Below are 17,536 nucleotides of genomic sequence, written 5' to 3' on the forward strand. Positions count from 1 at the left end.
CACACATGTGTCTCGTCGTGTCCTGGCTGCCCCGCTAGTTCCCCTTACCTCGGATCGAAGCTGCAGGTACTCTTCCGACCCATAAGGAACATGTCTCAGGGAGGTGAGGTAGTCATAGCTGATGGCAGCTGTCTGTGAGCCAAGGGAGGAGAAGGTTTAGTGCCTGGAGTCCCACACTGCACCTCTCTTTCTGACAGGCCGCCCCTAAGAGGCTCTGCCCTCAGACCTTACCCTGGTGGGCTTCTTCCTCTACAGGAAGGCCGGTCTCAATATAGCAGCCCCTACCCAGCAGGAACTATGCACCATTTATTATAACAAGCCACCATGCAAAATTACCTTCTGTGTTTTCTCCTTGTTGATGTACTATCTCCCCATAACTAGAGCGTAAACCCTAGAAGGGCAAGGGCTTGTCCTTCCTCTTCCTCACTGTACCTCCAGAAACCTTCCAAGGCACGAGATGAATGGATGTTGTTGGATTAATTCACTCCTCTCCGTTTCACAAAGCAACTTAATCTGATTTTTAAGTGCTGATTGGGTCTAATAACACACGTTGTAACTCTGGGTCTTTGTGATAGTTAGGTTTTGTGTCAACTTCGGTGGGTCTGGTAGGTAAGACCCAGTAGTCCATGATCTGATTTAACACAGTGTAATCAATCACTTCCATAATGGAATCTACTATGAGTAGCCAATCAGTTATATGAAGATTAGGGTGGAATGCAATGCGCTTACACAGATCACGGCCCTGATGCAATCAATTAAAAGGACGTTTCTTCAGGAGTGGGGCCTGCTTCGGACACAAGTGAACACTGTGGAGAAACTTGAGCCCATGGCCTGCTATATTGCCTGCCACCTGACCCTCAATTAATGTGCTTCTGCAATCACAAGACTGGCACCTTCCTGCTGATCTTGAATTCACAGCCCATGCAGCCATGCACGGAGAAGTCTCCAGCCTAGCATATGACTTACAGACTTGGAACTTGCCTGGACTTGAACTTGCCAACATCTACAACGGTGTAAGCATTTTCTTTATCTAAATATACACCCACGTAAGATTCACTGGCTTCGCTTCTCTAGAAAACCCAAAGGCAAAACTAGAGATAATATCTCCTCGTCCGTGGTGAATCAGAGCATGAGAGCCTCAAAGGTGTCTCGGCAGAGAGGATCCTTGGGGACGAATCTCCCCCCAAACCTTCCTTGTTAAGACTTGGCAGTTCTCAAGATGCTACGGGGCTTAGAAGATGGATACTGGAACAGTTCTTTCACTTACCTAGACCCCACTAGACTTGACGGTATTAGACAAACACTTGCTAGACACCAACCACAAGCACGACCTGGCCACTGCATCGTGTACAAAGATAACCAAGGCTATCAACAAGGTCTAGCCCTGGTTTAGGAAGCGCTGGTTGATATGTCCTGCTTTGTTCTCAGCTACTCGAGTCCATAAGGGACCATCTAACCCGACTTCTTCCCGGGCAATCCTCCTGATTGCCGGCTACCTGGGCCCCACAGCAGCGGTCATCGGAGTCACTCTCATCTTGTCACAGTGCATGGCTATGCACTGCTTTAAGCCATTCCTGTGCCCTCTCCTCAACCAGGAGTTCTACGAGGGTTGGGCCTGGGTGGGACAGTTCAATTGTACCCCTCAAAATATGTAAAGTAATGCTGCACTCAAAGAAAGTTTTGGACCAACACTTGGGAATTATTTCATCGTCCACAGTCCATATACCCAAAGGCTGTCTTTGAATCTATGATTCCGAAAGGAGACGGATTGTCCTCAAGCACCCACACCACCCCAGTAGCCTCCTGGTTGAGCAACGCTCAGGAGAACACTTGACAACACAGAGAATTGAGGAAATGGCTAGACAACCCACAGAGGGTATGCATCAGAATGAGCCTTCACTCAGCCTACTGCACATTGAGGGGGAAGCAAGCACCAGGGCAAGTGGTCACCTACCCACCCGTGGAGCAATGAACGTGGGGCAATGAACGGTACAGAAAGGTCTGGGAGCATCCCATCCAATAAGTTAGGAGCATATGCTCACACCAGGAAGATGCTCCTACTGAGCCCCCGGAGAAACCCTCTAAAGGTCAAATATTCACTCAGATTCTGTCAACGTGGGGTCTGGGGAGCAGCAGAGTTCTAGACACAGAGTCTGATCCCTGTGCTTCTAGCCACAGTCTCCGAGATTCCCATACAGTTATGGGATGGGGCTGTGCACATAGCCAGGATGTCCAGTAGTGTGAGGATGTCCTCACCATCCTGCGATGTGATGTCATTTTTCTCGTGTGTATGTGTTGGGTAAATTCTGGTGTCTGTGTCTTAGGGCTCGGGATCAGGTTGTGTTCTTTAGGATCTGTGTGTTACAAGAAGGAGGCATGATTGGGATGGATTGCATACACGTCACTACCTTTACTCAAGCCACCTCCCTTGCTTGAGTCACACCCTTTATTTTACAGGAAGGAGGGAGACACCAGCAAAGAGGGGACCTGAATATCACCAAGAAGGAAGCACAAGGAGCAGACCCTATCGTTTGGAGCCAGGATCCCTGCACTGAGAATTTCACAGACCAGCTAACAGAGAAAGATATAATACCAGAAATAGCAAAAGGCAGTGATAGATGATTACCCCAAATCAACAGACATTCCTATAGGAGCCTCAATGAACCTTAATGGAAATCAAGTCCAGAGGAAGGAAGGGACATGTCTGTCTCAGAAGTGATTTCACTTCTGTTGGTGGGTAAACCAGGTAAGGCAACCTGCCTGTGGTGGTTACATAATTTCATGTCAACTTGATGAATAGAGTGAAGGGGTGGAGTTCGGCCTGTCAATCAGTCACAGCCTCCTGGTGGGCATGACCTTCTCATGAGGATTCTGGGAACTTCCTCCCCGGAAGAGGACCACACACTCTCTCTCTCTACTTCATCTTACTGCCGAGGAGACACACTCGGGAGTTGAAGGAGTCATGTGGAGATGCTTCCACTGACACTGGATCCACAAGACATTCCACCTACCGGCCTGTCATCTTCCTGCATTCAGCATCATTAATGTGCTGCGTAAGTCTGATGAGGAGTATATGGCCCAGTAACGGACATATGGGTTAAAATCAGACTTATGGACTTGATCTGGACTGGGCTGGGATGTTTTCTCAATATACAATTGCTCTTTGATATAAAACTCTCTCTTACACACGAGTGTCACTGGATTTGTTTCTCTAGTCAACCCGGAGTAACATCCTGCTATTGGGAAAAATGATTAGCATTACTTATATAAACCGCTGAATGGGAGAATATGCCCAGTGTTATGGTCCTAATCAGGCACCTTTCACTGGGTTTCTATCCAGTCCTTGGGGAGCCAGGCCATGTGCTAGAGACAACTGGGACTTTAGACTGTCCTTCCAAAGTGCACAGCATCCTTCTTAGACCATACCCAAAGGATCTGATTTGGAACTCCCACTATGCAAACTGGACTTTACCTTAAACACACCTGTAGCAGATTAAAGGCTCTGAAATAACCCTTTGGATTTAAGGCTAACATGCCTTCGTGTAAGGAAACGCAGATGACTACTATCCCAAGATTACTATCCCAAGAATATACTTGGGAAGTCACTGGACGTGGTACAAATCTCTTGCCTATAGGTGCCCCCTAAAGGGCACCTTAGGGCTACCATACATTTGCTATTTTCATACTGATTTTGCTTTCTTATGGCATGTCTTAGTCCAGCAGGCACAGTGCTGCCTTTATGAATCAGCATTACTGAAAGTTTTGCCCTGCTCAAGTAGAAAGAAAATGTTTTGAAAACGATGATGGCAACAAATGTACAAATGTGCTTGACACAATGGATGGATGGATGGATGGATTGTGATAAGAGTTGTACGAGCATCCAATAAAATGACGAATTTTTTAAAAAAAGAAAGTTTTGACCTATCTCCAACCATCATTGTTTACATAAATAGTGTCCAGTCACTTAAGTTTTTAATCTGTACAAGTCAACAATGCATGTATTTCAGTCTAAAGGGCTGTCCGATACATGTATATTTTATTCTTCTCAACAGTTTTACATTCTATATCATTGGTAAATTAATGATACTATTGATAGAATTACCATATGTCCCATGTGGATGATTTATAATGTCTCCCAATAAAATAACAATGTCTCTAAAGTGGACCAGGGAACATAAATAAACCATAGATATATGAATGGATTTTGAGCTCAAACTTAATCATAGCCCTAATCTAAAAACAATTAGTTTTTATGATGTGGCCCTAAGCCATATTTGCCCTCATAAAGGGATCACTGAAGATATGGGTGCTATAGGAAAATGTAATGAAGAAATCAGATGGTACCCGGCTATCACAAAGAATAGCATCTGGGGTCTTAGAGACTTGTCTTTAAAAAGAGCAGCCATCTAAGTGTGGTGCCATCTAAGTTACTACAGAAGAAACACACCAGTCTGTGTGATCTATGGTTTATAAATAAATACATCTCTGGTGTCAATTCGAGGATTCAGAGTGAAGGGGTGGAGTCTAGCCTGTCAATCAGGTCATGGCTTGATGACATCGATTGGAAGTGGTAAGGAGATAAATGAGCTCGCTGGAGGCAGGACACATGCTCACTCCCTGCAAGACATTTCTGAGAAGCCACATGAAGCTACCCTGATGCAGCCAAAGTCCTCAGAGCTGGAGAAGCCACGTAGAGACCCCTGCAGGCACTGAGATGCTTCCACCGCCACTGGATCCACAATACTTTCCACCCTCTGGCCTGTGATCATCCTGCATTAGGCATCATTGCATGTGTTTCGTGAGTCTGGAGACGAATTTATAGATTGGTATCAAACATGTGGCTAATACCAGACTTATGGACTTGATCTGGACTGGGCTGGAATGGTTTCTCAATGTTCAATTGCTCTTGTATATAAACCTCTTTCTTATACACATGAGTGTCTATGAGTTTGTTTCTCTAGTCAACCCAGACTAACACAAGCCCCGAATCCATGTGATGGATTCCCATGTGTATTAAGCGTTCATTGAATCGACTCTGACCACTGATCAGAGATGTCAAAGCCTTGCTATCAGGCAAAGTGCATTAGAAAGTGGATTAATGCAGATGTAGTTTGGTTAAAAGTGAATATCTTATCATTTGACCCCCTTTTGACCCAGTTTAAATTTGTTCTAGTTTTTCTTCTTTTCTGCTGAATTTTCTGTTTGCTTTGTTTTGTTTTTGTTGAGGCTTTTCTGTTTTAATCTGTTATTGTTGTTGGGGTGTTTTGTTGTATATTTTCCTTTATATGAAACCCCAGGACATGTAAATCTATAGAGATAGTAACTGGATTAATAGTTGCTTGGGGTTATGGCAGGGGAGGCTGAGGGGTATGGAGAGCTAACAAGAATGAAGAAAATGTTCTAAAATTGTGGTGATGCTTGCACAGCTCTTTTATAATATGTTTAAACTATTGAATTGTGTGATACTTGGATTATGGCAAGAAATCTGATCAAATTAATTTCTTTCAAAAGAAGTGACAAGGAAATGAGAGGCAGGGCAACAGGACCAGGAGACTGGTTGCGGCCCACACAGTGGGCTTTCCCAGCCCCAAGAGTGAGAGCCCTCTGCACCTTCAGGCCAGGCTTGCGACCCATAGATTGGGAGAGTTGAAAGTGTGAGCAGGAGGCTCCTGCCTACCGTCACTTATAGGTGGAGCTAGGTCCACTCCCACACTGAGAAAAAGTGCTGAATGCTTCAGGCTGCTGTTGGCTACCGAGCTTTGTAACACTTGCCCAAGCAGGGCAGAGAGCTGGAGAGAGACCTGCCTGAGGGTATGGCAGAGAAGTGGCTATCCTGACTAAAGAACTATCACCTGATTTGTTCTGGATCCTGCTTATAACCTGCTACATGTGTCCCTCATAGAACCCACAACCGTGTCTGGGTTCTGTGTGGCCATTGCAACAAATCACCAAGTGCAGCAGAGAAGTAGAGTTCTGTCAGAGGGCCAGCTAGTCTCCGAGAGAGGAAGCATGTCCTCCTCACAGGGTGCAGTCTTGACCTCAGTTCTCCTTCGCACTTGTACAGGCAGATGTAGTCAATGTCACCGCCAAGCCATTGTTACAGGAGCCATTCACGCCAGCTCGCTGGAGAGTACCCCGATTTGCTGCTGGGACGGAATCGAAGCTGCAGTCCTCCGTGTGGGTCCATCACTAAGATGAGACACAGACCCCAAAATGGGACGGCTGCAGAGCAATGACCCTGGGTCATCCCATCTCGTTCCCTTTCGGGGTGCAGAGGTGGTGTGTATAGCAATGCTGGTATACACATGTGCACACCCATGCCTGTGCAACTGCGTAAGGGGAGCTTCAACACACATTAAGAATACACACACATCCACATATGTGCAAACAGTGCATTTATCCATTATGTGTGAACACACGCAAACAATACCACAGCTCCTGAAGTGAGCTAAAACCTACCGTAGCAACTGCTCTGCCCACCCTGACAGCGCCGAAGTCATTCGGGTCCAAATACTTGTTATTGTAGAGGTAGAAGCCAGAAGCAGCAAGAGCCACACTGGTCCACGAAGCAAGCTTTACAGCCCTGCCGGCCATGTTCCCAGGCTCTGCAAAGAGAGAGAAGCCAGGAAACTGTAACTGTTAAGGATTTCATAGTCACTCAGACCAAGGTTCAAATCCTGGCTCTGCCACTAAATAGGGTATAACCTGGACCATTTTCCTTGGTCTCACCGAGCCTCAGTTTCTTCGTTTGGGAAACAGGGAAGCGAGGCACCTACTCAAAAGCTACTGGGATCATCAAATGAGATGTGCATATAAAATGCTCAGCATAGCACCCGGGGCAAATCAACTCTGAAAACCATTCTTCTTTCAACAATGTTGGGCACTGTTTAGTCACAATAGAAAGTGTGAACAGAATTCAGATCGTGTCCACTTGGAGCTTACAAGTGAGAGGGGCAACAGGCACTACGCAGATACATATATTGTATATGACGTTACCAGCTGGCATTAGTGTGAAGAACAACAGCAGAGAGGGCATGGGGACACAGGGTGATGAAAGATGCTGATTCGGACAGAATGCTTCAGTAAGCATTGTCACTTGTCACAAACACTTCACAGCCATGCATGCACAGACATCAGTGGTTTGTTTTAATTTTCTCCACTTGTTATTGTGAATTAGGTGAAGGTTTACAAAGGAGAAAGTATTGGCCATTGCGTGGGGCAGGGTTCTCTAGAGAAACAAACCAGGACACTTACAGATAGATGATAGATAGATAGATAGATAGATAGATAGATAGACAGACAGACAGACAGATAGACATAGATAGATAGGTTTATACAGCAAAAAGGAATATAACAGTTAATTAATCCACACAGGAGTACAGAGGGCTCAGTTCAACTCACTTTCATGGAACATTTAATATGCTGGAAGTCCTTCGACTCACAAGTGGGCTGCCAGGTCCAAGGTCAAGGAAGCAAACAGCTCAGTCCAGGCAAGGCAGGCAGAGAATGCCCGGAGGCAGGGTGTATCAGCAACAGTCAGTAGTTTGTGAGCTCGACAGAGAAGGCCCAAATGGGATATCAAACTAAAGCAATGCAAGGTGACAGGTTCCACCAGCCTCAAGCTCAAGTGATGTACATGCTAGCAGCTTGGCGAAGCAGGTCTCAAAGGAGCCTCAAGCTCTAGCACATGATCCACAGGTTGGCTGGGTCCACAGGTGGTACAGCACACAGGTTGAAGTACAGAACTAGCTAAAGCAGCAGCACACTGGTCCGACCACCAGAGGAGAGACAGGGACTGGCGTTGCAGAGCCATTTATCTTTGCCCTCCAATCAAACTGAGACCTGATTAATCCCACATGTTCCTATGGGCCTGTGACACAATAAGCCTAACTAACACAACCATTCAACAATTCAGGCACATTCTGATTCAACTCATCAATGCAATTCCATCAATGTACCATCCCTTATCCTTCTTCCTCCCAGAGCCCCACTCCCCCCCCACACACACACATGTACCCCACACACACACATTTCCATTCCTCCTTTTTTCCTAACACTCAGAGCTTTGCCTTTGGGTAAACACTGCCCTTTTGATCTTAAATGGTTGATTCTTCTAATACAGGGGTGAGTTCAGTTCCAGACCTGAAGGTTAAGTCTTAGGGATCCCACCAGTTTCCTTCTGCCAATAAGCTTGATCTTTCATGATTTGGCATTCTGTTCCACATTTTTCTTCCATTCTACCCAAGTCCTTCTAATGTGATCCTCTTCAGAGCAGTTGGTGGTGGTAAGCCGGGCACCATCTAGTTCTTCTGGTCTCAGGTTATAAAAACTGATGTTTGCGTGGTGCGTGAGTCCACTGGATTGTTTCCATGTGTCTTTCAATTTCACAGATATTATGGCTGTGTGGGCTGCCAGTTGATTCTGACCCTATAAACCACTGCCACAGAGTTCATTCTGACTCATACTAACCCTATATGTGGTTTCCAACACTGTAAATCTTTATGGAAACAGCCTCTCTCTTCCAAGAACACACTCACTGTCATCAAGTCCATTCTGACTCCTATCTATTCAATACGACTGACTCGATGCCCTGCATAGTAAGATTTCCGAGGTTGCTGCCTTGTCTTTCTCCTATGGAGAAGTTGGTAGATTAAAACGATTAGCCTTTCTGTTAGCAGCCCAATGCTTAACCCACGGCACCACTGCTTCCTCCTAGCACAGAGACCAGCAAATCTTGTAAAGAGTTCTACAGGAAACATGCTGGGCTTTGAAGGCCAGAAAGGTAACCAGGCGTGGTTAGCACATAGTTGTTGTTCTTGGGTGCTGTGGGGTTCACTGGGACTCACAGTGGCCCCATATGACAAACTGTTCCATTTACTTGTTTGTTTGTTTTAGAGTTTCTCGCTCTTATCTTTACAGATAAGATCACCAGCTTTTGTTCCCACAGAGCTGCCAGGTTAATTCAAACCATCAACCTTTCAGTTAGCAGTTGTGCATTGAACCACAAAGGCTCCTTGGGCACCCAGTGTTAGATGCTGTTGAGTCCGCTCCAGCTCATGGTGACCCTATACACAACAGAACAGAACACAGTCTGGTCCTGCACCGTCCTCACAACTGCTGCCTGGGCCCATGGATGCAGCCACGGTGTCAATCCATCTTGTAGACGGCCTTCCTCTTTTTCACTGTCCCTCTACTTCACCAAGCGAGATGTCCTTCTCCAGGGTCTCTACTGACGACGTGTTCAAAGTCCGTGAGGCAGTCTCGACATGCTTGCCCCTAAGGAACATATTTCTTCTAACACAAGATTTGTTTGTTCTTTTAGCAGCCCGTGGGATTTTTAATATTCTTCGGCAATTATAATTCAAGTGCATTGATTCTTCTTCAGTCTTCCGTATTCACTGTCCAACATTCACATGAATGAAAATAGCATGGGTTCAGTCAGATGTACCTTAGTCCTCAGAGTAACACCCTTGTTCTTCGATACTCTACAGAAGTCTTGTGCAGCAGATTTACCTAATGCAATATGTCTTCTGATCTCTTGATTGCTTTTTCCATTGGATCCAAGTAAGACAAAATCCTTGACAACGTCAAACTTTCCTCCATTTATCATAAGGCTACCTATTGATCCAGTGCTGAGGACTTTGGTCTGCCTTACATTGAGTTGTAATCCATATTGAAGCAATCCTTGATCTTCATCAGCAAGTACTTCAATTCTTCCTCACTTTCAGCAAGCAAGGTGTGTCATCTGCATATCACAGGTTGTTAATAAGCCTTCCTCCAATCCTTCCTTCATATAATCTAGCTTCTCTGATTATTTTCTCAACATACAGATTGAATAAGGATGGTGAGAGGATACCACCCTTCCTGGTTTTAAAACTATGCAGTATTCCCTTGCTCTGTGTGCACAACTGCCTCTTGATTCGTGTACAGGTTCCACATGAGCACAACTAAGTGTTTTGGAACCCCATTCTTCTCAAGGCGATCCACAGTAGGTGCTGCAAAAGCATTTACTGAGTGAGTCATCAATCAATGAATAAACCATATTGTCATGTGTTGAAAGCTGATGTGGCCAGGTTTTCTCCCTCAGAGGTATTTGCAAGTCCCTCTCAGGCTGTTGTCACAACAGATGAACCTGCCAGTACCTTTCTTTGGGGGAGAAAGCCCAGGGACAGGCGCTTTCAACACTTAACATTTGGGGCTCGCCCAGGATCTGCCTTTCTTCTGATTTGCCCTACCCCAGAGGTAAGTCACACTGGGATCTCTTGTCCTTGTAACATTTATTTGGCTTTTCAGGGTGTGTTATGCAGGGTGCTTTAACAAAACTAGGATGCTTATGATTTTATATATTTATGGATAGCTTTATATCGTTAGAAGGGATACAACAGGTAATTAATTCACACAGCAGTACAGAGGGCTAGTGCAACTCACTTTCGCAGGCAGTTGATATAATGAAGGTCCTTCCAACTCACGCTGGCCACTGGTCCAAGGTCCAGGAAACAGGAGGGAAGTGGCTGGCAGGAAGTGAGTCAAGGAGAGTCGGCCCACAGGCAGCAGACACAGCAAGGTAGGGCAGCAACAGCAGGGAGATAGGATGCCAAGGTGTAGCAGAGGCCAGTAGCGCAGCAGTGTGGTGAAGCAGAGAGCCTCAAGGTGGAGCACACCATAGTGACATAATCCACCACAATCCACAGGCTGGCTTAGCCCACAGGCAGCCAGCACACAGCTGAGGCAGCTGAAACAGAGCAGCTAACTCAAGCAGCAGCACGCTAGTCCGATCACCAGAGAAAAAGAAGAGGGCAGCCTCAAAGAGCCATTTATCTTGGTCGCCCTTCAATCAAGGTGCGACCTGATTAACTGGCTAAACCCCACCCACATGTTCCTACGGGAGCTATGTTGGCACAAAAAACCTAACTCACACAGGGTGTGTCTCTTTTCTTTGTCCTCTGTTGAATTTCCAGGGCTAGTTCTGGAAGGTTTTCTCCTCTCCAGACGGAAGATGAGCAGCACATCCTCCCTCCGTCTTCCTAACTTATTAACTTAGCCATGCAAAGGCGGCATAGGGTGATCTACTCATCAAAAAAAATTCTCTATGAGTGCACCTACGTGTCGTTTGAAGAATAGACAAGAAAGGTTCATCCAGGGGTGGTGAAACAGTTGGTCACTTTCAACCCTGCCCCGGACCCCCGAATCCTCTTGAGGACAAGTGAATTGAGTCAGACACAAAAACAGGCATGGCCAGCTCTGAGAGTCACACCCACAGAAGTTTATTCCATTACAATCAGCACCTTCTGGCCCACTACACGTAGACCTCATTTGAGGGGGAGGAGTTTTCCACCTTTGCTGAGCTGGCTATGGTATGTGGAGAGCATGTCTCCTGCTTCGTCTGTTGTATGGTCTTATCTGCATACGGCCTGCCCTTCAGGCCCTAATAGGCTGGCTTTTCAAGAAGACTGAAAGGATTATTTCCCTCTTGTTTGAATTTTGCAACTGTGCCTCTGAGTCTGGGAGAGCCCTTATTTAAAATCCAAATTACAGTCTCTTAGGCCACCAATTGTGGAAGGTTTGGTGATATAAGATTCCAGTTAGCGGGCTTACGAGTCTCCATGAGGCAAGTAAACCAATGACAGGATTAGATTTCCTCAGAACAGAAGCTGTGTTTACATCTTACTGTCGACTTAACTTTGTTTAAAGGACTCAAGATATGGCAAGTGACTGGAGGGCACCAGGAAGGGGCTGATTTGCACTCAGCATTACCCACCCAGGCTATGGAGGCCCCTGCCATGGAGGGGGTGCTATCCTTCCTGGGAGAGCCACAGATCTCCAAAGAGACAACTCCCTGAAATAGCTGTGTGATGTGTTAGGGTCCCCAACCCTGGGATGCTGGAGGTCACAGACTTAAGCCACGTGCATATCTGGTGGTTTTAGATAAAGCATGGTTTACTAAAGAATTGGAAGACCCCTGGCTCGTCCCTAGACAGTTTGAAGCAAACAAACATAGGGAGAGGGATGCCTTTCTTTCATAACATTGCCAGGCTGATGTATCAATCAGGAGACATAAAGGCCAGCAGGCTGGGTAGAGGATGAGAGGGTGCTAAACAAACAAACCAAAAAAGCACCATTCTTCACCAAGACCAAGAACTTTACCCAGGCAAGAAGATGACCAGCCGTCAGAATCCCTTACAGCTCTGCACTTTCTGCGCCTCTGCAATAAAAATCTGGCTGCAGCTGAGTGTGAGGAATGCTGCTAGCAAAGGGGCTTGTTTTCAGCGTGCGGTCTGTCTGTTATCTAGGATTTGAAATCTCCCCCTAGCCGACATGTGTGAGGTCTGGTTAGATCTATTTGGTCTGTTAAACTGGATTTCTTCAGCGCTTCTCTATCCTGACCTTGAAATTTAAGTTGCTGTTTCCTTGAATTTGTTCTGAAATTTAAGTCTTTCTGTTCATCTGACCAGCGTGGAGAATGTTGTGAGTCTGAAGCGGAGAAGAGAACACTGAATTTGAGTATTTGAAAATGAATTTAGTTGACATAGCCTTGGGTGTATGGAAAAATAGGCTGCTGAGTGGAGTCTTTTTAATTTCTAAAAAATGTGGGCTTTCCCTTTACCCAAGATGGCGACTACCAGGTTATCTACCCCGAGTGTTTCCTGCACAGACTAAATATGTCCCATTTTGGACATTCTTTCTCACATTGGAAACATGTCCCAGGTTCTCTTTACCTCTGTTAGGATCTTATATACTCGTGTATAAGCCGAGTTTTTCAGCACATTTTTTATGCAGTTTTTGTGGCAACATTAGGTGCCCTGGCTGATACTCAGGTCGGCTTATATTCGAGTCTGTGCGGTAAATAGTTTCATGTCTTTAATAGGGAAGTCTTTCTTCCTTTCTTTTTTTTTTTCCACAATAAGACTTTTTATTTGTCAACATTAAGTCTGAATTGTAAACAGATTCTTGATCTGGTGGCTCATAGCCATCATCTTGTTCCACGTTTGCACCTGTCTCAACTCCAGTCGTTTCTCCAGAACGTCCACCTTCACCATGAGGCTCCATGAGTCTTCTTCCCAAGTCAAACATGGGCTTCTTCAGCATCTTTACTTTTCTGACAAACACATCATGGAGAAAGAGACCGGCAAGCCTTTTCTATGTCTTTCCCAGTGCTGTCTGGAACCAATTTATTGACCACTTCTTTCAAGTCATTTGTCTGCACTTCTCGGGTCATGATCTCCATCACTGTCTTTCGGGTTTGGTGAACCTGCTGGTGCTGAGCACAGAGGCCTTCCAAATCTGATTATCGCGTTTTTTAGTAAAACCAACACAGAGCAGATGCAGCAGACACCCATCGGTAGTCTTGACATCAACATGAGTCTCCAACATGGTCTGCCATTGTTTGACCGTGGAGCGTACCTTGTCCCGAGTAACATCCACGCCAGGGACGTTGGTCAGACAGTGTTTGCCCTGAACGTCCTCAGTAATTAGCTTGACTTTTCTAAAGGCAACCTCATCCTTTTTCAGATCAGCAAGGCTCCCTTCAAAAACTCGACCCTTGAGGCCATCAGATGCAGTTTTGGTTCCTTGAGTCCTGGTGACTAGTGTTTTCCCAATATTTCTGATATTGAACCTAGCTGGTGCTTTCACGTCATACCAATCTGTCTTAGAAAATGGACCAACCACTTTCTTCTTAGCTACTTTTCTGCCACCTTTTGTAAGGTGCTTGTTTTTGCCAACCAGGAAAGTCTTTCTAAAGAATGCACTGGGTTTTTTTTTATTGGTATAACAAGGCCTTTTAGAACAAAATGTTGGCCTAGAAAAAAGCTTTTTCCTATGTGTGTGAGAAAAAGACCAAGGATTCAGTAACAATTCTACTTTAATTTTGGGGACATGAACCACAACTGGTAGACTCTCTATCGAAAAATCTGGCTGCTTCCTTTCCTGGAGCCAATAACAAGCTCTCTGCCTTCCGTTGTTCAGCCCATGTATCTTGAACCCGTTGGTCAAGTTTTTCTCTTCCCTATTGCAGCAATTCCATGCAATAACGATGGTGATGAATAAGCAAAGTCCTATTCCACTCCAGATGACGGGCCAGAGAGATCTGAGGTTTAGGGCAAGTGACAAGAATGGACACTAAGAAAAAAAGACTAGATCCTTCGTCCCATTTGAGCAGGAAGGAGTCAGATCAGTCGTCACCCAAAATCCCAAATGAATTCAAAGTCTCGTTCTCCTCAGGTGGGAATGTCAGGGTTAGCCAATGACCTGTGAGGTCTGAAGGACATATCTCAAATTGCCTCACATGACCTATTCCAGCAAATGTCAGGGACAATTAGAAGTCTGGATGACCCATCCCAAATTGCCACCCGTGATCCATTTCAGAGGTCATGTCCAGATAACCTACTGACTAACACTGTCCCACATGACAGTGAGGTCCACAAGCTATGGATTAAGAGATCAACCATTATGCTGGAATAAGGATCAATCAGGATACATGAACAAGGGCCAGATCGCGGGGAGGAGACGAGCCAGTCAGGGTGCAGTATAGCAATAATGAAACATACAACTTTCCTCTAGTTCTTTATTGCTTCCTCCCCCCCACCACTATCATGATCCCAATTCTACCTTACAAATTCAGCTAGACCATAGGATGTACACTGCTACAGATAAGAGCTGGAAACACAGGGAATCCAGGACAGATAAACCCCTCAGGATCAATAATGAGAGTAGTGATGCCAGGAGGGGGAGGGGAAGGTGGGGGAGAAAGGGGGAACTGATCACAATGATCTACATATAACCCCCTCCCTGGGGTACAGACAACAGAAAGGTGGATGAAGGGAGATGTCAGACAGTGTAAGACATGACAAAATAATAATTTATAAATTATCAAGGGTTCGTGACAGGGGGGGGCGGGTAGGGAGGGGGAAAATGAGGTGCTGATACCAAGAACTCAAGTAGAAAGAAAATGTTTTGAGAATGATGATGGCAACAAATACACAATGTGCTTGACACCAAGGATGGATGGATGATTGTGATAAGAGTTATATGAGCCCCCAGTAAAAAAAAATTTTTTTTAAGTATAAAGCTGCTATTGAAAAAAAAAAAGAAAAGAACAAGGGCCAATGGGCAAGCAGGATAAGGGCTGGGGTGTGCCAATGGGGTTCTGCTCCCTGACCCCTATAAAATCCAGCGTCATACCCCGAGATGTGATGGTCTTCACATCATGAGGCGACCCACTTTGTGACTGAAGTGTACTTTGTTATTACATCTTTGCTCCCCTCTCTATCTTGCTGGACAGTCCTGCCTTGCTGTCTTGTGTATGGCTCCCTCTATTGCGGTGGCAAACAGAAACAAAAACCCAGTGGCATCGATTTTCAACACATAACGCATATCCCACAAAGCACAGGTCCCCAGATGAGAACCACAAACCCAGGCCTGACAAGTCAATGGCCATCCGCTTAGGGTTGCCCCACCTGGCTGCCGGAAGTCCCACCCTCCAGGCCTGACCCCTGAAAACAATGAGACCTCTGTGTGCCTTGAGACCACCTGAGGGGGGAGAAGGAATAGTGAAACAGACAACGGCTCAAGACCGGTTTCATGCAAATACCCCCAGTCATCAAAGCCATGGAAATTGAAATACATAAAACAGATAGTATAGGAGCCAGACTGTCTCTAAACAGACTCTGGAGTTTCCTCATAAGGTGTCAGCCAGTCTTTAACATGCAAATGAGCTGCTTCCCTCGGGGTATTTTAAAAGACCCTGTCAGCCGTGAAAATATGTCTGCAGATGAAAAACACCTTTCATTGCTGAACCTTCTGCTAATGAATCACCTGGCCAGGTCTGTTTACGCTCCTCTTTGACTTTCACCTGAGTTTCCTCTTGTCTAACAGCTTACACCTTGTGGTGAGGGTCACGAGGAGCTAAGGCCACCTGGACCCTAAAATCTAATCATTGAATAGTATTAGCAAGAACTCACCTCTACAAAACCCTTTCACTATCATGTCTCCACCCTGAAAGCCGCAACAAATAGCTCTACCACCCAAAGGGACAGGGAGGGTGAGCAATTGCCCCAAGTGATCCAACTAGTAAATGGCAGAGTAAGAGTGTGAGATGGGATCTTCCCACCCTACAAGCTCAGGCGCTCACTTTATGTCACATGACCTCCTTGACCCGGGCCCCTGGTCACCTACATTCTTACCAGCACTCACAAGTAAGTTTCAACTCAGAGTGACTCTATGCAAATTGGAATGAAACGCTAAACGCCATCACAATTGTTATTGTGTTTGCAGCCATGGTGTGTATCCATCTCGTTAAGGGTCTTCCTCTTTTTCATGACACTTCTTTAGCAAGCAGATGTCCTCTGCCAAGAACTGGCACCGCAGGGTGCAGTATAGCTCCCATGAAACACACAGCATTGCTCTAGTTCTTTAATGCTTTTAACCCCGCCCCCCCCATCATGTCCCAGTTCTATCTTACAAATCCGGCTACACAGAGTATGTACATTGGTATAGATAAGAGCTCTTGGCACATGGAATCCAGGACAGATAATCCCCTCAGGCCCATGAGGGTAGAGGGAAGGAGAGGGAGAAAGGGGAGTAAGGTGGAACCAATCACAATGATCAATGTATAATGCCCTCACCACCCCCCCCAGGGGGATGAACAGAAACGTGGGTGAAGGAAGGTAGCAGACAGTGTAAGATATGAAAATAATAATAATTTATAATTTATTAAAGGTTCACGAAGGTGGGAGAGGGAGGGAAATAAAGGAGCTGATACCAAGGGTTCAAGTAAAAAGAAAATGCTTTGAAAATGATGATGTCAACATATGTACAAATGTGCTTGACACAATGGATGGATGGATTGTTCTAAGAGCTGTAAGAGCCCCTCCTAAAATTAAGGAAAAAAGAACTGGCACCTCCTGGTAACATGCCCAAATCATATGAGACGAAGTCTTACCATCCTCACTTCTAAGGAGCATTCTGGTTGAACTTCTTTCAAGACAGAATCGTTTGTTCTCTGGAAGTCCACGGTATTTCCAGATGCACCTTAGTCTTTAAAGCAGTGATTCTCAACTGTCCTAATGCCATGACCCTTTAATACAGTTCCTCGTGTTGTGGTGACACCCAACCATAAAATTTTCTTTTCTTTTTTTCCCTGATTATTTTACTGGGGGCTCGTAAGCTCTTATCACAATCCAGACATCCAGACATCCATTGTGGCAAGCACATTCATACATCTGTTGCCATATCGTTCTCAAAACATTTTCTTTCTACTTGAGCCCTTGGTATCAGCTCATTTTTCCCCTCCCTCCCTCACAAACCCTTGATAATTTATAAATCACTGTTTTTTCATGTCTTACACTGCCTGGACGTCTCCCTTCACCCACTTTTCTGTTGTCTGTCCCCCAGGGAGGGGGTTATATGTTGAGTTAGTTTATTGTGCCAACCTGGCTGATAAACACATGTGGGGTTAATTGAAGGGCAGAGAGCTAAATGGCTCAGTGAGCCTCACCTTTCAAGTTATAAATCACTGTTTTTTCATGTCTTACACTGC

At 45.5% G+C, this 17,536-nt stretch overlaps 1 protein-coding gene across 3 annotated transcripts in view; it reads right to left on the reverse strand.

Annotated features, from left to right (window-relative positions):
* Positions 1-17,536, reverse strand: part of ADCK1 (aarF domain containing kinase 1) — a 140,694-nt gene that overhangs the window by 119,736 nt on the left and 3,422 nt on the right. For 2 of the 3 annotated variants that reach the window (XM_045288136.1, XM_004699056.2), the window contains exons 2-3: positions 6,460-6,605; positions 49-132 (exon numbers count right to left, since the gene is read on the reverse strand). In XM_045288136.1, the coding sequence (XP_045144071.1) occupies positions 49-132; positions 6,460-6,594 (219 nt within the window). In that variant the 5' untranslated portion in view covers positions 6,595-6,605. Of the gene's footprint in view, positions 1-48; positions 133-6,459; positions 6,606-10,428; positions 10,512-17,536 lie in introns of those variants that run through there. The other variant, XM_045288135.1, reaches the window with a different exon arrangement.

Source organism: Echinops telfairi, unplaced genomic scaffold, assembly GCF_000313985.2.
Source record: "Echinops telfairi isolate 266 unplaced genomic scaffold, ASM31398v2 ScPeMD7_18;HRSCAF=68, whole genome shotgun sequence".
NCBI classification, from domain to species: Eukaryota; Metazoa; Chordata; class Mammalia; order Afrosoricida; family Tenrecidae; genus Echinops; species Echinops telfairi.